General features: G+C 41.8%; 1 protein-coding gene across 4 annotated transcripts in view; it reads right to left on the reverse strand.

The window, feature by feature from the left end:
• Positions 1–25,331, reverse strand: part of LOC115171805 (E3 ubiquitin-protein ligase rnf213-alpha) — a 66,450-nt gene extending 41,119 nt beyond the window's left edge. Inside the window, exons 1-27 of one of the 4 annotated variants that reach the window (XM_029728952.1) lie at positions 25,188–25,330; positions 23,853–23,974; positions 19,171–19,298; positions 18,009–18,902; positions 16,384–16,571; positions 14,331–14,501; positions 13,927–14,129; positions 13,419–13,708; positions 12,562–12,821; positions 12,115–12,324; positions 10,601–10,793; positions 9,318–9,373; positions 9,046–9,223; positions 8,207–8,374; positions 7,991–8,089; positions 7,778–7,900; positions 5,863–6,046; positions 5,365–5,538; positions 4,944–5,096; positions 4,156–4,769; positions 3,410–3,569; positions 2,789–3,006; positions 2,530–2,667; positions 2,121–2,285; positions 665–1,949; positions 365–546; positions 74–229 (exon numbers count right to left, since the gene is read on the reverse strand). In XM_029728952.1, coding sequence (XP_029584812.1) covers positions 74–229; positions 365–546; positions 665–1,949; positions 2,121–2,285; positions 2,530–2,667; positions 2,789–3,006; positions 3,410–3,569; positions 4,156–4,769; positions 4,944–5,096; positions 5,365–5,538; positions 5,863–6,046; positions 7,778–7,900; positions 7,991–8,089; positions 8,207–8,374; positions 9,046–9,223; positions 9,318–9,373; positions 10,601–10,793; positions 12,115–12,324; positions 12,562–12,821; positions 13,419–13,708; positions 13,927–14,129; positions 14,331–14,501; positions 16,384–16,571; positions 18,009–18,902; positions 19,171–19,298; positions 23,853–23,955 — 6,693 coding nt within the window. In that variant the 5' untranslated portion in view covers positions 23,956–23,974; positions 25,188–25,330. Of the gene's footprint in view, positions 1–73; positions 230–364; positions 547–664; positions 1,950–2,120; positions 2,286–2,529; positions 2,668–2,788; positions 3,007–3,409; positions 3,570–4,155; positions 4,770–4,943; positions 5,097–5,364; positions 5,539–5,862; positions 6,047–7,777; positions 7,901–7,990; positions 8,090–8,206; positions 8,375–9,045; positions 9,224–9,317; positions 9,374–10,600; positions 10,794–12,114; positions 12,325–12,561; positions 12,822–13,418; positions 13,709–13,926; positions 14,130–14,330; positions 14,502–16,383; positions 16,572–18,008; positions 18,903–19,170; positions 19,332–23,852; positions 23,975–25,187 lie in introns of all 4 variants that reach the window. The other 3 variants (XM_029728950.1, XM_029728954.1, XM_029728953.1) reach the window with 3 other exon arrangements.
• Between the last annotated feature and the right edge of the window lie 232 nt (positions 25,332–25,563).

A 25,563-nucleotide genomic window follows, 5' to 3' on the forward strand; every position in this document is an offset into this window, starting at 1 on the left:
AGGTGTGAGTATGCTTTTTCTCTTATCACAATCAAAATGGATGGGATTTAACACCAAGAGACTAAATATTTACCGTTCTTGGGCCATTTCTGGGCAAGTTTACTGTTGACTGTAGGATCTCAATGACATAAAGCTGCTTGTTGCTGCATTTCCACATCCTTCCCTCAGTATCCATCAAATATCCCAAGACCAACAGTTTAAAGAGAAACTCATAGAGGCCTTTCCGCACCTGTTGATAAAACATTTTTTTAAAGAATTTAATCAAAATATCACAAAACGAATCCACATGGATAAATATTCTATCAAAAATAGTTAAACTATCACTAAACTAATAATAATGACCAATAGGCTACAGTATATTTACCGAAGATGTGACATCGAAGTGGAAGATGATGAGCTCTTTCGCCTTGGGGGTATTCAGCAGAGACTGAAGAATAACATTCTCATCAACCCTTGGCTCGATCAAGCGGATGCATTTCAGCAGTGACGGCTTCTTGGTGGAGTGTTTCAGTTTTTCATACAGCCTCTTGATGTAAAGGGACTTACCTGAAAGTTTGAAGAACATCTAATTATTTTAAACATAAATCCAGCGGATGAGTAGGATATATCAAACCCCCAATTCAATGATCAACACATACATAAACTGAAGGCCAAATATACTCACCAACTCCAGCTCTACTGGACGACACAACTCCAACAAACATTCTGTCCTTGAACACAGCAGCAGCACTGCTCTGATCTGACGGGACCATGTAGTGTTTGTTGAGGTATCTCTGGATGCTGCTCAGGGGTTCCTGGGGCACCATGTGTAACCTGTACTGGCTGAAGGCCGAGGGAAGGTAGGCATGCTCTCTGTCCGAGCTGCAGATGATCACGAGCCTGTAGTCTTTCCTGCTCTGCATTTTAATTCGCTGGAAAAAGCTCTCCACCTTGGAGCTGACTTCGTAGCTCAGCTGATCGCCGTAGAGCATGGTGTAAATCTTCTTTCCTCTGTAGCCGGCAGTGAGGCAGCGTCTGAGGAACAGCTCCACCTGCTCGTAAGGCGTGGAGGAGTTGCACAGTAGGACCTCGTCGTATGTGGGCAGCGGCTCGTGTTTGCTGCTCATGTAAATGGAGATGCAAGACGACAGGATCTCGTCGTGTGGGGAAACTATGAGGTTTGGACTTCCGATAGCCAGGCCCTTGGGCATCAATCTTTCAATGCTTTTGTATTTCTTCTCATCAGTCATGCCTCCTTCATTCTCATCACCTATGTTGGCCAGAATTTCTAGCAGTCTTCCGAAGCTTCGGACATCGAGAGTGTCTGGGAGGAAACACTTCATGTCTTTCATGTAGGCGTTCCACATCAAGTCCAACTTTCCTGAGCCGCTAATGTGCTCCACAAGACTTGGAAGATTGTCTGAAGAGAGATTCAACTCTCCAATGAAATCCAGACCTCCCTGTACACCGCTCGGCACCTCAACAAAAGTCTGGAAGTCAATGTCCTCATTTTGCACAGGTGGGTTAGTGAGGATCTCGTATTGCAGTGTGTGCCAGGTTTGCCTAAGATCGGAAGCAGTGCAGTTGGGTTTGACGAAGGAGAGCATCATGAGAACTTGGTCCTCCAAATTCAACACATTCTGCTGAGTCAGCTTACTGCACAGGTATACGATTTGCTCGGCGGTGTAGTAGTTCAGGTAGTAATTGTGGGATCTCTGTTTGTCCATGAAGTCGTTCCAGTACTTCAGACACTTCTCCATCTTCCTGCACAGCTCAGGAAGCTGCTCCACGATGCTGCCCTCCACCATAATCACACTGACAACGCTGCCAAGGTTGAAGTCCATGATGATGCCGGCGTCTTGGCTGAGGGAACTACAGTTGATGTTGGCCTCCCAGTGTCTGAACAGGGGGTTCCCTGCTGTGAACAGGGCAATGAATGCCACAGCTAGCCTCTGGACACTGGCGAAAACCTGAGGAAAAGAACACAAAGTGAATCCATGTTTATAACGGCCCATACCAAATGCTCCTCTCTTCTGTAACTATATGACTACCAAGCTCACCTTGAAGAAGAGGCTTCAACCTTAACTGACATGAATGGTTAAAGAAAAGGTTAAATTAAAGAAAGAAAAATACTACAGTACCTCTGCAAACTGGTCCACCTCACACTGGCCCTGGTCCCCTTTCCCAGACATGAGCATGAGTTTGTTCTGCAGTTCCCTCAGGTCCTCCAGGGAGTAACGGCGCATCTCATGGCCCTCCTCGTGCTCCTCTGGGATTTGCAGTTTCAGGGCAGTGTCCAGGCTCAACTGGAAGGACAAAAAGACAAAACTTATGTTGAAGCATGGCACTGTAGGACTATGACATAATTATTCTAATCCACTGAAGTATCATTCTACACACTTGAGTGGTAAACGTTATAATCAAACTTCAAAGCGTCGGTAAGCAGTTGGAACAAAGTCCTGGCTAAAATGAACATGAGTAACAGCTGATACTTTTAAAGATGGTTGAAACTAACAACTGTATATTCTATGGATTGTTGTTCAGGCCTACCTTCTTTTGGTTCTGGGCACTGATGATGTAGATTCCTTTACTGTTGATGGCTGATGCTAAGGAGAGAGAGGATAGTTCCACAGATCCATGGCTGTCCTTCACAGTCTTCAACCACTCCAGGTGGCGCGCTGTGTCACGCTGCAATAAGGACATTCACAGTCAGGTAGTTTTCCACTTTTAAAGGGATAGTTGACTTTTTGAAGTTTTGGCTTATATAAGGTAGGTTGAAAGTAAGTTAAATATCATAAAACATCCTCACCAGCTTCTTTGGGAGGTTTTTGTCATTGTCCAATGCCCTCCACAGCTTCTTCAGCACCTCCTTGAAGGCCTGGAAACCGGAGTCTGGCTTCAGTTCGTACAGCATCGGAGAGTAACCCAGGACAGCATCATGGAAACAAGCCACACGGTCCACGTCGAGGTCATTCTCCCCAGCAGAGATGGAAGCCAGGTCAACAAACACTTTAAGCTCGTTGATATCTGGAATAGAGCACAACAGACTGATTAATCCAATAGCACTACATTTATCCCACAATGGGTAATTGTGCATTTACATTTACATTTTAGTCATTTAGCAGACGCTCTTATCCAGAGCGACTTACAGTAGTGAACGCATACATTTCATACATGTTTTTTCTTTCCGTACTGGTCCCCCGTGGGAAACAAACCCACAACCCTGGCGTTGCAAACACCATGCTCTACCAACTGAGCCACACGTGCAGACAAGCAGTTCAGATACAGTATAACAAATAACATGAGACCTCATGATAATCACATGAAATATAGTTACACGAAACATGACTGTCTATTTGCAATAGATACAGTTAGTGACTGATTACTGACAGGTTAGTCTCCTGAAGGTAAAGATGATCACCCCATTTACCTTCAAGAGCCTCTTTAACCCAGATGACAAAGTTTTTCCTGAGGCTGAGCTCCTGGAGACACAGTCTGCGGGGCTCTGTGATGTCCACCAGAACCAGCTTTGTCTGCATCAGGTCATTGTCAATACGATCCAGGTGCTCCCTCTTAAAGTCCTCATGCGTCTGAGAGAAATACAGAGAAATACAGAATTAGTTTGAGTATTGTTTGTTCTACCAGTACTTGGCTGAATACTTGGTTCTGATTGGTTTAGTTCCATACAGAAAACCAAACACACATCCTGGCAATGTTAGCTTCAGATAACTTTGGCCGGGATTCAAACAAATCACACTGCGCCGACAGCGCACCTGACAATGTCCTTGACATTCTACGAGATAATATTTATGGTAAACGCCACGGGTGACAGCTCAAACGTAAATTACCTTTATAAATTCAAGTGTAGCGCGACGCAGTTTGTTAGCTAGCTAGCATTAATTTGTAAAACCAACTTTTGACGAGCACTGTCATTTTCAGCAGTGGTGGCCAGGACAGTGGTGGCTAGAAAGCTGATACAATGTTGCCTAGTGGCAAAAGCAAACTTGCTAACATTTTCTATGTTTGAGCGGTAGCTTAGGACAGTTGGCTGGCTAGAATACGTTTATTACCAAGGTAACAAGCTAGCTAGCTACGTCAGTGAAGGTGCACAAAACAAAGTGACATTTGTTTTAAACCTGTGATAAATAAATGAAACGGCAATTCACACCAACTCACAACTTCTAGCAGTGTCTGCAGGACTTGGAAGTTGCCTTGAAGGTTGAGCGTCTGCTTGACCGACATGATGACCTGAGCAGACTCCACAGCCAGGTGAAGCTCGTGGTACTGCTCAATCTGCTGCACCCTTCTCTGGATCCACTGTTTGTTATCCAATTTGTCATTTCTGCACATGATATCAAAGTCCTGCGCCAGCTCTTCGTACTTGCCCCTGTAGGCCTTGAAGAGAGTATCGACCTCTTCAAGCCGAAGGCTGCCGTTCTTCAGGCATTTGTAGATCTTATCGTACTTCGCGTAGCAAGGAAGAAAAATGTCGCTGTGTATCTCGACTGGTCCTACAAAGTAGTCAACCGATTCCTCAGGTTCTTCATCAAATGTCTCTCCTCTGGCAAGGTCTTGGGCCTGTTTCTCCCAGCACAACTTGAAGATGTAGCTGTCTTTATATCTGTGCAGAACCTCTGCCATCTCTCTCACGTCGTCCTCAAGTTCGAAGAAGGTGACTACACCGTCCGTTGGAGAAGAGAGTTGGTCGAATGGATGGACCTCCATGAATTGGTCAAGGGTCATTGCTTCAATGTTGGTCTGTAGTCTTGCTTCCAAGCCTTCAAATTGAACTGCAACAGAGGGATAAAGCATGAAAACGATTAGGACCACTGATCAGACTGGCCAAACGCAACCTTCCCTCGAAAGATTTTACTTTCATTCACCCATTTGACTTCTCACAAACACAGACCTGCGTAGCAGCTTTGTGTGGATCTTTGACCGAATACACACACAAACACACCTACCTACGACATGATCCTGCAGTTTGCGGCTCATGGTAAGCAGGACTTCCACCAGCTCCTTCTCATGGTAGACAGCTTTCACCTCCTCCTGCCTACACATTAGCAGCCTTTTCATGGGGGCGCTGTCCTTGTAGCGCTCATTCTCCGAAAGACAGTCTGCATTTAGATCAAAACACACATTTCATAAGCAAACAGCACTAAGACTAATAAAAAAAAGACAGCCTTTATCAATATTATGAAATCCTTTTATATGAACAAAGAAGTTGGGTTGCAAAATTATGGAAATGTTCCAAAAGTTTAATTATAATTTTTTGAAATCCCGGTTGAGGAATTCCCAGAGGAAAGAATCTTCCAACCAGGATTTCTGAAAAAGACGTAAACGTAAGGGACGTTTTCAACCCTAAAAAACACAACCTTTCATTACCTATTTTCAGCAGCTCTGTGAAGGTATCCCTCTTCTCCAAGACAGAGTTGAGCAGTTTGATGCGGATGTTTCCGTGGACCAGCTGGTTGGAGATGGCAGTGAAGGACGAGATAGCTACGGCCATCCTGTCCCTGGCTTCTTCAGAGAGCTGCTCAATCAGCTTTTCATCTGCACCTAAAACCACATAGGACTTACATTACAATATGGGGTAAAAGCAGCTGGATACTGAAACAAGATGGGTTAAATGCTTGAGACAGTTACAGGACTCTCAATTTGAAACCAGAAAAGTCTCATTGAGATCACAAAAACTATTAAACACCGCATACAATTGAACTCCAAAAACATCACCAGGGCTGGGACACAGTGATGGCCAAAGACGGCCAGAAGAGGAGAGTCTTTCTGGACCATAAAGCAGCCAAAATCATCATGAAATCGGACCATACACTAAAACAGGTAAATAGACTGATTGAAGTACAGTAAATAGACTGATGGAAGTACCGTGTAGCTGGAAAATGTTCTTGGCGGCTGTCCAGGAGAGCAGGTGTTGAAAGACCACGTTGTCGTCTTCGTGGTAATCACCATGCTCGTCTCTCGGCCAGGACTTCTGGATGATGGCTGAGATGAGTTTACCAAACTTCCAGTTGATCTTCAACCGGTCAAAGAGTTTACCCTCGGACTTGCTCTGTGTAAGAAGAAAAAACATTGAAGAGATTGAGATTTGTACAGGATATTCATTCCTAAAATAAGAGATTAGGTTAATGTCTTAGCCAACTTCTTCATCAAGGTTTATTTTCCATTTCATTCAGAAGCGGTTGAGTTTAATTTGGGCTCATACCTGCTTATAAAAGGTAATTATACAGTACCAGTCAAAAGTTTGGAGACACCTATTGATTCATTTTTCTTACATTGTAAAATAATAGTGAAGACATCAAAACTATGAAATAACATATGGAATCATGTAGTAACCATAAAAGTGTTAAATAAATCAAAATATATTTTAAATTAGAGATTCTTCAATGTAGCCACCCTTTGCCTTGATGACAACTTTGCACACTCTTGACATTCTCTCAACCAGCTTCTCCTGGAATGCTTTTCCAACAGTCTTGAAGGAGTTCCCACATATGCTGAGCACTTGTTGGCTTCTTTTCCTTCACTCTGCGGTCCAACTCATCCTAAACCATTTCAATAGGGTTGAGGTTGGGTGATTGTTGAGGCCAGGTCATCTGATGCAGCACTCCATCACTCTCGTTGGTCAAATAGCCCTTACACAACCTGGGGGTGTGTTTTGGGTTATTGTCCTGTTGAAAAACAAATGATAGTCCCACTAAGCGCAAACCAGATGGGATGGCGTATCGCTGCAGAATGCTGTGGTAGCCATGCTGGTTAAGTGTGCCTTGAATTCTAAATAAATCACAGTGTCACCAGCAAAGCACCCCCACACCGTCACACCTCCTCCTCCATGCTCACGGTGGTAACCACACATGCAGAGATCTTCCATTCACCTACTCCGCTTCTCAAAAAGACACTGCGGTTGGAACCAAAAATCTCACATTTGGACTCATCAGACCAAAGGACAGAATTCCACCGGTCTAATGTCCATTGCTCATGTTTCTTGGCCCAAGCAAGTCTCTTCTTCTTACTGGTGTCCTGTAGTAGTGGTTTCTTTGCAGCAATTCCACCATGAAGGCCTGATTCCCGCAGTCTCCTCTGAACAGTTGATGTTGACATGTGTCTGTTACTTGAACTCTGTGAAGCATTTATTTGAGCTGCAATCTGAGGTGCAGTTAACTGTAATGAACTTATCCTCTGCAGCAGATGCAACACTGGGTCTTCCTTTCCTGTGGTGGTCCTCGTGAGAGCCAGTTTCATCATAGCGCTTGATGGTTTTCCGGATTGACTGACCTTCGTATCTTAATAAAGTAATGACGGACTCTCATTTCTCTTTGCTTATTTGAGCAGTTCTTGTCAAATATGGACATGGTATTTGACCAAATAGGGCAATCGTCTATATACCACCCCTACCTTGCCACAACACAACTGTTTGGCTCAAACGCATTAAGGAAAGAATTTCCACAAATGAACTTTTATCAAGACACCTTTTAATTGAAATGCATTCCAGGTGACTACCTCATGAGGCTGGTTGAGAGAATGCCAAGAGTGTGCAAAACTGTCATCAAGGCAAAGGGTGGCTACTTTGAAGAATCTCAAATATATTTTGAATTGTTTAACACTTTTTGGGTTACTACATGATTCCATGTGTTATTTCATAGTTTTGATGTCTTCACTATTATTCTACAATGTAGAAAATAGTAAAAATAAAGAAAAACCCTGGAATGAGTAAGTGTGTCCAAACTTTTGACTGGTACAGTATTTTGAATCTGTATTTACTTAGTGTTACCATGAGTCTACTTACCTGGCACAGTGAGGTGACAGCTTCCAGGGCACATTTCTCGATACTCTTGGCTACGTGAGGGTGAGATTCATTCAGGACCTCAATCTTGGAACAGTAGATCTCTATCTGATCTAGAGGAGACTCCTAGAAATGCAGCAAAAGGTATTTCAGTCATTTCACCAATGGCTATTTCAGTCAGGTCACAATTCTACTGTATGTGTGGCAGTTTCATACCTGTTTCAGTTTGCCCTCCAAGTCCCTAGTGAACGTTTGTCTCCATTCCTTTGTGAAATCATCATTGGCGAACTTGAGAGAGATTATGTTGTTCCACATCTGGCAAATAAAAAAAGAGCATCGTCATATATTTTTTTTTAACTATATAGAACTACACATAAAAATAAAATTCATGGTCATGATTTGCAGAACAAAAATGTATAATTTTCTCCTCACCTCTATCTCTGTGGTGACATTGACACTGAGGTACAAGGTGGTCACACCCCTGGCCAGCAACCGGTCTCTGAAGGTTTTGCCGATCCAGGATCTGACGATCACCATCGCCTCGGATAGCAGCTCCAGCTCCTTGGCATGCATATGCTCTCTTTTCACATCCTTAGTTGCCTTGAAAGGAATGATAAGTTATCTCCATCCTTTTTCAGAAATGTCATAACCATAGAAATAGAACTACTAGAAGGGACAAAGACCCTCAAACCACAGCAATTTGACTGGAACACTCAAGGGTACACTCAATATGGCTGCCGGTCCACCCATCACAGAAAATTGACTTAAATGGGAATGTCCTTTCTAGTAAATATTTTTCTATGGTCTGAAGCAGTCGGCTGTACCTGCACCAAAACTCTGGTATTTCTCCTTTTAGAGCTTGTTCTCCATCTTCTTTTTAAATAGTGAACCAACATGTTTTAGCACTTTTATTTCCCCGACTTGATCAAAACTCGTTTTCTCATGCTCTCTCTTATCGCTCTGCAGCAGACATATAGTGAGCAATATGTTTGGAACATTGAATCCCAATAAAGAATCATGATACATATAGAATCCCAATACATATCGTACCGGCACCTATGTATTATGATAATATAGTATTGTGACGTCCCTGAAAATTCCCAGAAATACAAGATAGTGGTGAGATTCAAAGACGTCTTCTTCATGTATTTTCTGTTGAATAAATAACCTTGTTATCTAGAGAGTCAGTCCATACATATTGTTGGCCAACCGCTTATCTTGGGCAAAGTCTAAATGAGTCATCAGACATTTTCTACTTGAACTCCACATACCTGTGACTCAAAGGCCCGGGCAAACTCAGATACAGAGACAACCATGTTCATGCATGCCACAGGGATGTCTGTGAAGTTCTGAGTGTAGGTTGAAGTGGATCGGACTCCTTTGCAGATCTTCTCAAAAAGTTTCACTGCAGTTGCCAAGCATTCTCTGCCATACGCCTCACTAAAACAACTGCAACCACAAAAACAGCGGATGTTTTTCAATAACTATCATCAAAGATCAAAAGGAAACGAGTGAACCAAATTAGTTACAGTAAGTCAATCACCTGTATTTCACCTCGATGAGATTGCTTTGAATATGTGAGAGAGTGTCCGACACATACTGCAGGGCAGAAAAAACACATTGTTAAAAAGCAAGTTGATTTGAAACCTTCAATGCTCTATAATACTTTTAAAAACATTCTGGGTTTATTGGCTAGGATAGAGATAAGAAAGATAGAGGCGAGAGTATGCTGAAAAAGCTGTGGGCCGGATTCAAACCCATGCTGCAGGAGTATATAATATGTACTCCTATAAATACACTCCTGTGTTCTGGAGGCAGCGGCTAAGACCGCTAAACTACCATAGCCCACTTCTACAGTGTATTACTTCTTCAACTAGTTATAACAACTGATTGGATTTAGCTATATAGCACACTTACCAGTAGATCAATGCGCTTAACATACTTTGCCTTAAAAAAGCATTCACACCTGACTTGATTTTTTCCACGTTTTGTTGTGTTACAGCCTGCATTTAAATTATGATTACATTCAGATTGTCACTGGCATACACAGAACACCCCATAATATAAAAGTGGAATTATATTCTTCAAAATGTTTTACTAATTAATCAAAAATACAAAGCTGAAATATCTTGAGTCAATAAGTACAACCTTTTTGTTATGGCAAGCCTAAATAAGTTAGAGTAATAATTTGCTTAACAAGTCACATAATCAATCAGCTGAAATGGAATGGAGTTAAGCGCAAGAAAAATCCTAGAGGAAAAACTGGTTCAGTCTGCTTTCCACCAGACACTGGTAGATTAATTCACCTTTCAGCAGGACAATAACCTAAAACACAAGGCCAAATCTACACTGGAGTTGCTTACCAAGAAGACAGTGAATGTTCAAGAGTGGCCGAGTTACAGTTTTGACTTAAATCTACTTGAAAATCAATGGCAAGACCAGAAAATGGTCGTCTAGCAATGATCAACAACAAATTTGACGGAGCTTGAAGAGATTTGAAAAGAATAAAATGGGCAAATGTTGCACAATCCAGGTGTGAAAAGCTCCCAGAAAGACTCACAGTTGTAATTGCTGCCAAAGGTGATTCTAACATGTATTGACTCAGGGGTAATGCTTATCAATGAAGATGTTTTTATTTTATTTAATTTTTGTTATTTTTTTTTTTTTACAAATGTTAGAATATTTTGTGTAGATCGTTAACAAAAAAATGACAAGTAAATCCATTTTAATCCAACTTTGTAACACAACAAAATGTGGAGTAAATCAAGGGGTGTGAATACTTTCTGTAGGCACTGTAGCCAGGGGGGAAACTAGGGTCCAGCTCACCTGGTTGTTGCTATAGGTGACATCCTGAGGGGCCCTCAGAGTGAAGACATGGAGCAGGTCCAGCAGTTCCACGTTGATGAGGACGCTGCATTCCATCAGGTCCTCTACGGGGAGCAGACACATCCAGGACCGAGACACTAGTCTGTCCATCTCAACCAGATGGCCATTGTTTTTCATGAGATTCAACATCGCTCTAAAAAAAAAGGAGGGAAAAAAGAAGGGTTATCACCAATTAATATCAATAAAAAATGATATACAGCGCCTTCAGAAAGTATTCAGACCCCTTCACTTTTTCTACATTTTGTTACGTTACAGCTTTATTCAAAAATTGATTAAATAAAAAAAACTACTCGGCAGTCTACACACAATAACCCATAATGACAAAGCGAAAACAGGTTTATATATATTTTTTTAAATGTATTCAAAATAAAAGTGCATGTCAGAGAAAAACCAAGCCATGAGGTCGAAGGAATTGTCCGTAGAGCTCCAAGACAGGATTGTCTCGGAGAAAGTGTATTAAAACATTTCTGCAGCATTGAAAGTCCCCAAGAACACAGTGGCCTCCATCATTCTTAAACGGAAGAATTTTGGAACCAGTGCTCTGACATGCACTGTCAACTGTGGGACCTTGTATAGACAGGTGTGTGCCTTTCCAAATCATGTCCAATCAATTTAATGTACCACATGTGGACTCCAATCAAGTTGTAGAAACATCTCAAGGATGATCAATGGAAACCAGGTGCACCTGAGCTCAATTTTCTAGTGTCTTAGCAAAGGGTCTGAATACTTATGTAAATAAGGTACACTGTTCAAAAGTTTGGGGTCACTTAAATGTCCTTGTTTTTGAAAGAAAAGCACATTTTTTGTCCATTAAATTGATCAGAAATACAGTGTAGACATTGTTAATGTTGTGAATGACTATTGGAAACCGTTGATGTTTAATGGAATATCAACATAGGCGTACAGAGGGCCATTATCAGCAACCATCACTCCTGTGTTCTAATCCATGTTTATCATTTTAAAAGGCTAATTGATCATTAGAAAACCCTTTTGCAATTATGTTAGCACGGATGAAAATTAATTAGTACCTGACAAAAAAAGTGCTTTTCTTTCAAAAACAAGGAAATGTCTAAGTGACCCCAAACTTTTTGAACAGTAGTGTTTTGTTTTTTTATTTGTACATTTGAAACAATTCTAAAAACCTGTTTTCGCTTTGCCATTATGGGGTATTGTGTGTAGACTGCTGAGGATTTTTTTTAAACATTTTATCAATTTTAGAGTAAGGCTGTAACGTAACAAAATGTGGAAAAAGTGAAGGGGTCTGAATACTTTCCCGACGGCAATATGTATAATATATATATCATTTTTAGGAATTTCTAGAGGGAATTTCATTTCTTTGTTTGTTTACCAAAAAAGGAACAGGACATAATTACAAAAGGCCAAACCTTTAGCGTAATCTAGTGAGACAAAAATAATGATTTTAAAATACCACAGGGAGAATAGAAGTACTGTACCTCCTGTCCTGGCTGTTGAGTGTCATATTGTCTGCTTTGAGGCCTTGGAGGCCCGCCCAGGACTGCTCGTACTTGGGGGTGACAGTGGTAGATATGGGCGTGAACGGTTTGGAGGATCCCTTGAGGAGGTGGAGCAGGGGGAGCACCAAAATCCACCGGGGCCCTTCAGTCTTCACACTGTTGATCAGAGCCACCAACATGTCTGGCAAGCTGGTCAGGAGAAAAATACAACAGGTTGATTTTCACACAAAAATAAATACATCAAAAATGTAATGAGAACTCATCTACTAACAAACACTTTGTTAGAAACTGTTTTGAAGAAATGTGTATAAAATATATTACTCAGTTTGACTAATACAAATGATTACATCTTGTATAAAAATAAACAAGAATCATAATGTCTGCAATAGGCAAAAAATAAGCAGAAATCCTGATGCCAAAACCCACTTTTTGAGACCTGAGACGGCTTGGGCGAAGTCGGTCCAGTACTGCAGGAAGGAGTCTTTGGGCAGCTTGGGCAAGCACAGGGCAGTGCAGAGCCGGGTGGACTCTCCGTGGTCCAGCTTGAGGCCGTACTGCTTCCACACGTACAGCATGACCACAGCTGCCCTCATGGGGTCCTGGATGAAGCAGCTCTTCCCCTCACCCTCCTTCTGCAGCTGAGGAACAACGTTATCCAGCATGAACTGCTTCAGCAGCTTCCTGACCTTGGGAAGGTAGAACAAACAGTGAATGTTAACAGATTTGTTTTGGGGACGGTTGCACACTGCAACTCAACACTCATCCATTTGCTTTTCCCTTCCATATACAAAAGAAACATACAATAAGACAACCAAATGAAAAATACATGTGAAAAACAGCAATCATTCCAGAAATTATAACTCCCACACACAATATTACTTCTATACATTTACAGCATTGTGCAGCGTCCGCACGTTTATTGGGCGGAGTTAAAATCATATGAGCGGCTGTCATCTTTTCTACAAGTCAAGCAAATAGACACAGTGAAATGCTTGCTCTCATTTCACTTCTAACAGCAACAAAATAACTGGGATAAATTAGAAGAGGGGAGGCAGGGCAGGAGACAGCAAAACAAGCTAAAGCCAAACAGCTAGGGGGCGGGGGGGTAACAGCCACACATGCATTAGCATTCAGGTAGGTGGGGGTGGGGGTGGGGGTATGTCTAGGCCAGGGTGAAGAGGTGGGTCTTTAGGCAGGACAGGAAGATGGAGAGGGATTCTGAGTTTCGGATAGGTGGAAGGAGAGAGTTCCAGAGCTGGTGTGACATTAAGAATTTCACTTACATCTTTTTCGTCGTAGTCTAAGGAGTACCATTTCTTGTGTGTCTCCTCATAGACAAACGGGTTCCCATAGATCTGGTAAAACTGATTCAGTTGATTGAGGAAACTCTTGAAGTTAATGCCAGTCCAGCTCCTGAGGAGGTCAAATATACTCTCCAGCATAACCTTCCCCGCAATTTCTCGGCCTTCGATGACACTTTTCCTTTGTTCCGGCCAAAGAGCATCTTTTAGCCGCTTGAGCACGTTCTTGGATGGCTCCACACAGATGATGTCATCATACTGATGCCAGTCCCCTGAAACCAACCAAAATCATTGCTTAATATATTTGCATACATTTTAGACAATTTCCTAACATGTAAGACAGTGTGAACAAAATAGACGAGCAGTACCAAATAAATGTATGATAAAAATCAACAAGGTTTTGAACTTAGATGAAGTAAATGGAACATTTTAAAATCAGTGACTTACAATAAAGAACTGCTATAGAAATTGTTATAGCAACTGCACCCACCTTCTTCATTAAGCAGATGGGATTTGACAAAAAGACATCTGTTGGTGGTGGGGTAGTTAGAATCCAGTTTGTATATGTACTCATACTCGTACTTTTGCTTTTTAAGCTTGTAGACGAGGTACTTGTATGGTATGGACATGGTTGCATTAGATTTGCTTGTGATCAAGCTCCCTTCGACTAGGAACCCATGCTCTCCAAGATCCCTGTAGAGGTAATGCATTGGTTTATCGTCTGTTACATATCATATACATTTAACCCCCACCACGAGTCTGTTGTTTTCTATGTGAGACAGATGGGAACAATGTTGAACATTATAAGCAGGTTCCTATTGAATACATATTCAACATATTTGGCAAAACTGTCTTGATGGCTGATACATTCGATACATGTATATAAAAACCTACTTAGACACAGTGAGCTCAACGGTATCGGTTTTCCAGTTCCCAATGTTCCCCCCAGCCCTGATGAAGATGCGGTCCTCGTCCGGGTTCAGCTTGAAATCCTTCGAGAGGACAGCGTGGAAATAGATTGTGAGTCTCTCACTTGCAGAGACCTGTTTTTTCCCTGGAGGTATCCTGAAATTGGACCAAACAAAATGAATCAGATGAGTATTGTTTTAGCTAAGTGGCGGTGTGCGTGATCTGTACTGATAAAAGTGATTTGAAATGTGCAGATCCATGGTCGAATGTGTAACAGTCCCGGCACAAGCACCTCCCCCACCGGAGACTGGGGTTCAATCCCCCTCTCCACCCTTCCTCATACAGAGCCTTCAGAAAGTATTCAAACCCCTTTACTTTTTCCACATTTGGTTGTGTTACAGCCCAAATTTAAAATGGATTGAGATTGTGTCACTGATCTACACACAATGTCAAAGTGGAATTTTGTTTGTAGAAAATAATAAAACATGTAAAGGTGAAATGTCTTGAGTCAGTAAGTATTCAAACCTTTTGTTATGGCAAGCCTAAATAAGTTCAGGAGTAAAAATATGCTTAAGTTGCATGGACTCATTCCATGTTCAATAATAGTGGTGATCATGATTTTTGTACCCCACACATACAATTATTTGTAAGGTCCCTCAATTGAGTACTGGCTTTCAAACACAGATTCAACCACAAAGACTTGGGAGGTTTTTCAATGCCTCACACAAAGGGCACCAATTGGTAGAAGTGTACAAAAATAAAAATAAGCAGACGCTGAATATCTCTGAGCACGGTGAAGTTATTAATTAGACTTTGGATGATGTATCAATACACTGTCACTACAAAGATACAGGCGTCCTTCCTAACTCAGTATACGGAGATTAAAGAAACTGCTCAGGGATTTCAACTATAAGCCAAGGGTGATTTTAACACTGTTAAAGGTTGTTTAATGGTTGTGATATGAGAAAACTGATGATGGATCAATAACATTATAGTTACTCCACAATACTAACCTAAATGACAGAGTGACAAGAAGGAAACCTGTACAGAATACAAATATTCCAAAACATGCATCCTGTTTGCAACAAGGCACTTAAGTAATACTGCAAAGAAATGTGGCAAAGAACTGAACTTTGTGTCCTGAATACAAAGTGTTATGTTGCTGGCAAATCCAACACAACACATCACTGAGTACCACTTCATATTTTTAAGCACAGTGGTGGACGCATCATGTTATGGGTATGCTTGTCATTGGCAAGTACTAGGGAGTTATTTGGGATAAAAAGAAACAGAATACAGTGCAGGTACAATCCTAGACGAAAATCTTTCAGAGACAAATTCACCTTTCAGCAAGACAATAACATAAAACACAAGGCCAAATATACACGGAGTTGCTTACCAAGACCCCATTCAATGTTCCTGAGTGGCCTTGTTATAGTTCGCTTAAATCATCTTTAAAATCTATGGCAAGACTTGAAAATGGCTGTCTAGCAAGTAACAATCAACTTCAGAACTTGACGAGTGAAATGCTCTTAGAGACTTACCCAAAAAGATTCACAGCTGAAATCACCACCAACGGTGCTTCTACAAAGTATTAACTTAGGGATGTGAATAATTATGTAAATTAAATATTTCTGTATTTACTTTTCAATAAATGTGCAAAAATTTCTAAAAACATGTTTTCAATGTCATGGGGTATTGTGTGTAGATGGGTGAGAAAATACATCTATTTAATCCATTTTGAATTCAGGCTGTAAGACAACAAAATGTGTAATAAGTCAAGGAGTATGAATACTTTCTTTGCTTCTATACCTGTAGTTAAGAGTGGATTCCCACTCTCAAAAACGTGTTTGGAAATAAGCACAGCATTGTGTACACAGACAATAATGGATAGTAGCGCTGTGCGGGTCTGTGGGTATTTTTGAAAGTGCTTTTGTGCACCTATAGATGTTTATCAATGCAAGAAAAGTGTGCCTTTTAGGTTCTTCATGTTATAATTGTGTGACTTCTGTTATGAACAACACACGATTTAAAATACCTTTTTGGCGGTGGAACATCCTGACCCTTGGTTTCAGAGTCGTCGCTTTTGTTGTCTTTCTGTTTCTCTTTCTTGGCGCCTGGGCTCTGTGGTGTAGGGGAGGAGGCGTCTCCTCCCCCACGGGAAGGCTGCTGCTGGACCTCCATGTTCTCCACCTGTGGGTCCACACTGGAGCCTCTGCTCTCCACCTGGCATGAGGAGAAACAGACAGTTTGAGGATCAGTCTGCTCTCCACCTGGCCAGAGAAGAAACAGACAGTTTGAGGATCAGTCTGCTCTCCACCTGGCCAGAGGAGAAACAGACAGTTTGAGGATCAGTCTGCTCTCCACCTGGCCAGAGGTCAACCAAGGTGCTCTTTGAAGAGATGGTCTCTCAGTACCTTGGTTGACCTCCCTTGCGCCCTACACCTAGGAAGAAAAAACAGAACACCATACTACTCTACTCATCTTTCTCGTGTGAATACCGGAACTTATATTTTCTTACTAGCACGGACTTCGCTGATAGCTGCTTTTATGAGGAAGGTTTCACTTGAAATGAATTTGATATGTGCTTGTTATACCAATCTTAATTGAATGTGCTGATTGTAAGTCAGATGTTAAAATGTAAATAGTGTGTTTGAGGGGATGAGTTTCAGCAGGGTGAAGCACAGAATATAATCCCTCAAGACTAAAATTAAAGGTGATTTGTAGATCAGTGGTTCTGCGCAGTCTACATTTTTACATTTTAGTCATTTAGCAGACGCTCTTATCCAGAGCGACTTACAGTAGTGAATGCATACATTTCATTTCATGCATTTTTTTTGTACTGGCCCCCCGTGGGAATCGAACCCACAACCCTGGCGTTGCAAACACCATGCTCTACCAACTGAGCCACAGGGAAGGCCCGGATGTAGATGACCTCAAACACACACCAAGTCAGGGAAGGTAACAAGCTCCCCCCACACCCTTAGACAAAACAAACTACATCAGCCATAATAACCTAGTCTAAGCAGTTTTTTATTTTATTTAGTTAATTAGCACACATGGTGGCAAATGTTGCCATAATACAGGTTTATAATAGGGGCTATATTAAGTTAGGGTTACCTTATGGAAATAAATACTAGCCCGTATCATAGCAACACAAATATATTTGATTGAAAAAGAAAACCTGGTTCCCCTGAGTGGCGCAGCGGTCTAAGGCACTGCATCGCAGACCCGGGTTCATATTCCGGGCTGTGCCACAACCAACCTGGAGTCCCATAGGATTGGCCCAGTGTACAAAGCATTAGGAATACCTTATGTTGTGCACCCCCTTTTGCCCTTAGAACAGCCTCAATTTGTTGGGGCATGGACTCTACAAGGTGTTAAAATGTCCAGCAGCGTTGCAGTTCTTGACACAGTCAAAACCAATGCGCCTGGCACCTACTACTATACCCCGTTCAAAGGCACTTCAATATTTTGTCTTGCCCATTCAACCTCTGAACGGCACACATACACACTCCATGTCTCAAGGCTTGAAGTGGATTTAACAAGTGAAGTCAATAAGGGATCATAGCTTTCTCATGGATTCACCTGGTCAATCTATGTCATGGAAAGAGCATGTTTTGTACCCTCAGTGTATTTTTTAATGTCAAGCAGCTACATTACCTCTGATTTCTTCTGAGAGCCAAACACCATCTTATTACCAGCGGTGGTTTGCTTCGAATCCTGGTTCTGCTGATCATCTGTCCCTTTCTGTTTGTCTTGTCTGGTCTGGTTCTGCTTAGCATTCTGGTTCGCATTCTGGTCCAGGTTCGTCTGCTTTGAGTTGGCCACGTCTTTCTTGTTCTTAATGCTCTTCGCGTCAGCAGCCTTTGGAGCTTTCTGGTCAGCGGTCTTTGCGTCAGCAGCCTTTGGAGCTTTCTGGTCAGTGGTCTTCACGTCAGCAGCCTTTGGAGCTTTCTGGTCAGCGGTCTTCGCGTCAGCAGCCTTTGGAGCTTTCTGGTCAGTGGTCTTCACGTCAGCAGCCTTTGGAGCTTTCTGGTCAGCGGTCTTCGCCGATACCACTGAGGCTGACTGAAGAGGGGGGATGGTGGTGGTGGATTTGCCAGCCGAGTCGGTGAGAGAGGCAGGAGTGTCATTCGGAGCCGACTTGGAGGTCTGTTTTGTAGGTGACTGAGATAGGTCTTTCTCTTCACTGCTCTGTTGATCTTTCCCTGCGGCAGGCTGGCTCTCTGCGCTGGCCTCAGGCTGTGACGAGGCAGTGCTTGGAGGATCTTGATTGTCAGATGTGTTCCCAGATGGACTGATTGTACTGGGTGCTGCTGATGATGCTGATGCACTGGCTGGTTTCTCCACTGAGGCAGACGTGTCATGAAGTGAGCTGGGTGTCTCGTCCATGGCGCTGGCATCGCTGTCGGAGGACTCCGCAAATTCCTGTTTCCTGTTATTCCCATGGCTGTCCATAAGGGAGATGTCAGACAGGTCAGAGGTCAGCTGGTCAGAGTCCAATGACGCAGGGCCGCCGTCCTTCTTCTTCTTGGTCCTCTTCCTCTTTTTTCTCTGATTGAGCCAAAGGTTGAAAAAAGAGAACAAATCTTAGTATATCCACTCTTCCCTCAATCAACATTACTTACATTTTGTGTTTTATTAGGATGCCTATTAGCTGTTGCAGGAGCAGCAGCTACTCTTCCTGTGGGCCTACAAGCTAGGTGATCAGTTTCTATATCTGGACAGTATTATTGACACAGTTTAGTGACTGATAAAACAACATCTTCAGATAAAAAATATTTTCAAACACAGTATAATAAATGTTGGTTTTAATATCCACCTTTTTCTTAGGGTTGCTGTTGGGCTCTTCATTGGGCCGCTTCGGAGAAGTGTTAGTTTCCCGGTTATTCAGGGTTGACACATCACTCTCCATTTCTGTCTTCTCATTCACACTCTCCAGTGATGGCTCTAACGGTTTAGGTGAACTTCCAGAAGTGTTGTCTGCATTTGAATAACAAAAAAAATCATCAGTTGCATTAGTGCTTGTGAATTACATTGTCAACTTGATCAGAATTCCCTCAGTTGTCTGGTGTAGGCCAATGTTCACTCAAAACATTTTCGGCACTGAGCAAATTTCAGGTCTAGTGAGCGCAAACTTGAACATTGTGAAAATTCTGTGCAAATTCTGGTGCGCGTTTACTGTGAACACTGAGGCTTTACTGCTTTAAGTTACAGTTAACAATTGAGAAAAATGCATCCCATAACATTTTAACATGGAAAAAGCTGTTCTATCGTTCAGACTACAGTAGCAGCAAATGTGTGGTGTTCAATGTAGGCCTACATTCCATGAGACTGAAAAAAAACACGTAGGGCCTGACATTAACCTGTTTATCCACTTGTCCTTCAGACAAGGAGGTGACTAAAAATGTTGTGTTTGATGCAAGAAACCATTTTACAAAATAAATCTCATTATTATTCCCATACTATTTATTACCCGAGAGTCAGACAAAATATGCTACGCTCTGCCTACTTAGCTTATTCAATACCGTTTCAAAATACAACACTGCCCCTTTAAGACATAAAAAATTATCTTTACCTGACTTGATTTTCAAAGATGGCTAGAAATGCACACATTTTGTGCTCTTGTAGGAAGCAACCACTCCCCATTATTGACAAGAAATTAGCTATAACAGGGATAATAACTCACTAACTAGCAAAGAATATGTGTGCACAGGTGGCTACATGCAGCTCTCGCGTTGATTTCAAAACAAGCATATCTACTCAAGATAGCTTATGTTATCCAGTTCTAGGTGAATTGCACAGATCCATATATGTCAATGGCTATTTGCATTTAGGCATACTACAGCACTGATTGGTTATGACGCACCGGTCTGTGTAGAGTAAGGGCCTGAGTTCTGCATGTCAATGCAATCAAATCCTTCTCCAAAAAGAAAATCTCTCACACCAACTCTTGCATAGTTCCTTTTGTTTCGGTATGTTACATCGAAAGTGTTTAATATTGTGTTGATTTGAGCACAATTCCCACAGCAGAGCGAAACGTTGATAGTGTTAACTAAAGAGGAAAACTCTAGAAAGTTGAGTGAAGTTCAATCTCATGCTTCTCTGTGTGCACTGGTATTTCATCTGCATGGCAGTAAGAGGAACACTGCGCACAGTTTAGAAGGAACATTGGTGTAGGCTATTGGGGCTCCCGAGTGGCGCAGCGGTCTAAGGCACTGCATCTCAGTGCTAGAGGCATCACTACAGACACCCTGGTTCGAATCCAGGCTGTATCACAACTGGCCGTGACAGTCCCTAGTTCGAATCCAGGCTGTATCACATCCGGCCGTGATTAGGAGTCAGTCCCATAGGGCGGCGCACAATTGGCCCAGAGTCATCCGGGTTTGGCTAGTGTAGGCCGTCATTGTAAATAAAAATGTTATTTTATTTATTTAAACTTTATTTAACTAAGCAAGTCAGTTAACAACAGGCTGACTACACCTCTCGTTGCAAAATAAATTTAGAAATCTATATTATTTAATTATTGTACCCACACTGCTCGTGCGCGCCAACAAGCATCTGCGTTGCCAAGGGCTGACAGGCTGATTACACCGCTCACGTCGCGTGCGTTGCAAAACAAATGTACAAATCTATGTTATTCAATTATTGCACCCACACTGCTCGTGCGCGTCTGCGTTGCCAAGGGCTAAAATAGAAGTCAGTTCTATTTCTGACGCAGATCGCGCTGCAAGTCCTGCCTCTACCATCTCCTCATTGGTTTATAGAAGCAGGTACCCACATGCCATTGGTTATACCCACGTGGATGACTGAAAGACGAACGAGGTCAGTAGCGGTAATGCACCTAATTTATGAAAGTTGCCAATCGCAATATAAAGTCAAGAGAAGAAAAAGCCTGGAAGGAGGAGTGATGACTAGAAACGAGTCGGTTGATCGTTTTATGTGTGGATTAATTGCATTTCAGGTAAAATAACAACCCAATGTTTATATCCCAGGACAAATTAGCTAGCTAGCTAAATTGCCAAAAATGTTTAATGCTTTTCGACCTGTCCCCGAATTAATATAATTGGTTCAGAGTTTGTTTTGATATTTTATCCTGCGTGTCGTGATCGCGTTTGGTGTGGGTGGACAAAATCAATTTATGCACGATGGCAGCCAGTTTGGGTTCCGTGTTAAGAACAAATTCTCATTTACAAATGACGGCCTACCCCGGCCAAACCCGAATGACGCTGGGCCAACTGTGCGCTGCCCTATGGGACTCCCAATCACGGCCAGATGTGATACAGCCCGGACTCGAACCGGGGACTGTACCGGGGACCTCTTGCACTGAGATGCAGTGCCTTAAACCACTGCGCCACTTGGGAGACCTTAACTAACTTGCCTAGTTAAATAAAGGTTCAATTTAAAATATATGAAGTCGGAAGTTTACATACACTTAGGTTGGAGTCATTAAAACTCATTTTTCAACCACTCCACATATTTCTTGTTAACAAACTATAGTTTTGGCAAGTCGGTTAGGACATCTACTTTGTGCATGACACAAGTAATTTTTCCAACAATTGTTTACAGACAGATTATTTCACTGTGTCACAATTAAAGTGGGTCAGAAGTTTACATACACTAAGTTGACTGTGCCTTTAAACAGCTTGGAAAATTCAAAATAATGATGTCATGGCTTTAGAAGCTTCTGATAGGCTAATTGACATCATTTGAGTCAATTGGAGCTGTACCTGTGGATGTATTTCAAGCCAACCTTCAAACTCAGTGCCTCTTTGCTTGACATCATGGGAAAATCAAAAGAAATCAGCCAGCCATAAATTGTAGACCTCCACAAGTGTGGTTCATCTTCGGGAGCAATTTCCAAATGCCTGAAGGTACCACATTCATCTGTACAAATAATAGTACGCAAGTGTAAACACCATGGGACCACGCAGCCATCATACCGCTCACGAAGGAGATGCGTTTCCTAGAGATGAACGTACTTTGGTGCGAAAAGTGCAAATCAATCCCAGAACAACAGCAAAGGACCTTGTGAAGATGCTGGAGGAAACCGGTACAAAAGTATCTATATCCACAGTAAAACGAGTCCTATATTGACATAACCTGAAAGGCCGATCAGCAAGGAAGAAGCCACTGCTCCAAAACCACCATAAAAAAGCCAGACTTCGGTTTGCAACTGCACATGGGGACAAATTTCGTACTTTTTGGAAAAATGCCCTCTGGTCTGATGAAACAAAAATAGAACTGCTTGGCCTTAATGACCATCGTTATGTTTGGAGGAAAAAGGGGAGGCTTGCAAAGCCGAAGAACACCATCCCAACCATGAAGCACGGGGGTGGCAGCATCATGTTGTGGGGGTGCTTTGCTGCAGGAGGAACTGGTGCACTTCACAAAATAGATGGCATCATGAGGATGGAAAATTATGTGGATATATTGAAGCAACATCTCAAGACATCAGTCAGGAAGTTAAAACTTGGTCGCAAATGTGTCTTCCAAATGGACAATGACCCCAAGCATACTTCCAAAGTTGTGGCAATTGGCTTAAGGACAACAAAGTCAAGGTATTGGAGTGGCCATCACAAAGCCCTGACCTCAATCCCATAAAAAATGTGTGGGCAGAACTGAAAAAGTGTGTGCGAGCAAGGAGGCCTACAAACTTGACTCAGTTACACCAGCTGTCAGGAGGAATGGGCCAAAATTCACCCAACTTATTGTGGGAAGCTTGTGGAAGGCTACCCAAAATATTTGACCCAAGTTAAACAATGTAAAGGTAATACTAATTGAGTGTATGTAAACTTCTGACCCACTGGGAATGTAATGAAAGAAATAAAAGCTGAAATAAATCACTAATATTATTCTGACATTTCACATTCTTAAAATAAAGTGGTGATTCTAACTGACCTAAAACAGGGCATTTTTAGTAGGATTAAATGGCAGGAATTGGGAAAAACGGTGTTTAATGTATTTGGCTAAGGTGTATGTAAACTTCTGACTTCAACTGTGTGTGTGTGTATGTATATATCCCCTCTTTCTTCATTCACCATTACATTTGTAAAATAAATCATATTTTGATGGAGGTGTCATTATTTGCATACTGTTAATGAGGGTCTGTGGGAATGTAGGGATTCATGAGGAAAGCATCCCTCTCTCATGTGGCTTGCAATGTGAAGTTAGCAATAAATGTGCCTTCATAAAGATACACAGTTAGTAGTTATTTTACTCACGTACAGACAAGTTTGATTACATGACAGGAGGGTCTGATTTTTTTTTAATGACGACTGTATACAGGCACGGTAACTGAGTGACAATGACACAGATATTTCACTTTAAAATATATGTCAAACAAAAAACAATGATTGCAAAGTAAAACAACCCATACAACTATGCACAAGGACTACTTTTAACAATTTCCACAGACATGTTTACAAAAACCCATTTACTTTCTTCAAGTAAAAAAGTAAGAACATTTATTTATATAACATAACATTACAGGGCAGTACTGACCAGGCTCCTTGGTGAGTGGTTGTGCAGCTAGCTGATGGCCACACTGGCTGCAGAATCTAGCAGTTTTCTCAAACGCAACATGGCCACAACCTGTGCACTTCATCTTGAAGTTTCAATGGCGTCTGTATTTCAGAGGGAACACTGTTTGCATCTGTATGACAGCGCTCGGGACCAAATATCTCACTTTCACTTAAACGTTCTTGAATTTCAATGTAATGTGAGAAACAACTAGCCAGCTAAAGATATAGCAACTTCCTTAAACTAAAGCCAGTCAAATATATTCTAGTATCTGTTTTGTGGCAGACTATATTAACTGCCCCAAACCAAATCCATACATACAGTAAGTTATCTTCAGTCCAGGCTATAGCTACTGTTAACGTTATGGCTCTACCCCCAAACATATTTTTTCATGTAGCTAAATTAGTTAGCTAGCTAATGCAATCTGCATGATTGAACTAGAAATTGCTTTTCCTTCCTAAATATTTTATCAAAGTAATTATTATATATAACATTGCAGACCTAGTAGGAAATTGCAAAATATTTCCCAACAACCTAGCTAGCTCCTGATTACCTTGGGAAAAGCTGAAAGTTGTCAGTACAGTACAGTGTTGGTGTTCCTGAATGCGCAAACTCTGCCCACCCAGCGATGAATACATGATCCAATCCCAAACGAACCCTCGCGATAGCCACTTCCTCTTTCGTTTCTAGAGAACTACACAACAGCCTAGTGCCTGGATAATTAACTCGACAACTTTATTACAATTGACGAATGCAAAAGCTCATCGGAAATGACAATGAAATGCACTGACATTATCAATAGCAAGCTTTCTAGCTAGCCTGGCACGTCTCTGTTCAGCTATTGCTACAATCCACTCGACAAAGAGTGGAATGTTAGCTGAAACGACTGGTACCCAGATAGCGGCTAACTAGCTAAAAAGCCCGGCCACAGATGAATATTAACATATAGCTAGCTATCTCCCATATAAACGATTGCAAATTAATGCCAAAACCCCGTCACGTACATGACAACGTACAGCAGTTTGTTCTGTATTGCTATCTGACATGTAGATAATTATGACATGACACCAACCCTGCACTGCCTCGATTCAAGCAGTTGCCATCTAACTAGTTTGGTAAATAGCCTACACAGTTGTTAGCTACGTAGTACACCGTGACCTAGCTAGCTAGGCATAGCCGTCCACACCATCTGACCTAAGTGTTAGTCTCTTCGCTCCGGGAATGTGGACAGGTCTCCCGGAGCGAAAAGGCTACCTCAGTGCTAAAGTTAGCTAACGGTAGGTAATTGAAAATAGCTTTGCTACTGTATACATTTACCTGTGATAATCACACGACGGTCTGTTGTTTTACCATTCCACGAAATGGGTGAAGTAGAATTACACTTTCGTTTTGTGAGAAATGGGCGTCAACAAGCTAATCCCGTGTACACTGTTCAACTATTATATTCAGTGAGTTCCCAGTTTATCACATGCATTGCAGGCGAGGGCAGCTACATGGTGGGGGTTTTCCGAATGACATGGCATGTTCTTGCCCTTAAACTGTCCAACTGTAAAGGTCATATCATGTTTTGCCATTCTTCTTTCCCCAAGTGAATTAATAAAGGTTAATTGATATTTTTGTCTGCAATTATTTAATCATAGAATTTGGCAGGGATAATTGAACCATTGCAAATGTTTTGACTGAAGCAACACCA

The sequence above is a fragment of the Salmo trutta genome, chromosome 32 (assembly GCF_901001165.1).
Source record: "Salmo trutta chromosome 32, fSalTru1.1, whole genome shotgun sequence".
Lineage (NCBI taxonomy): Eukaryota > Metazoa > Chordata > Actinopteri > Salmoniformes > Salmonidae > Salmo > Salmo trutta.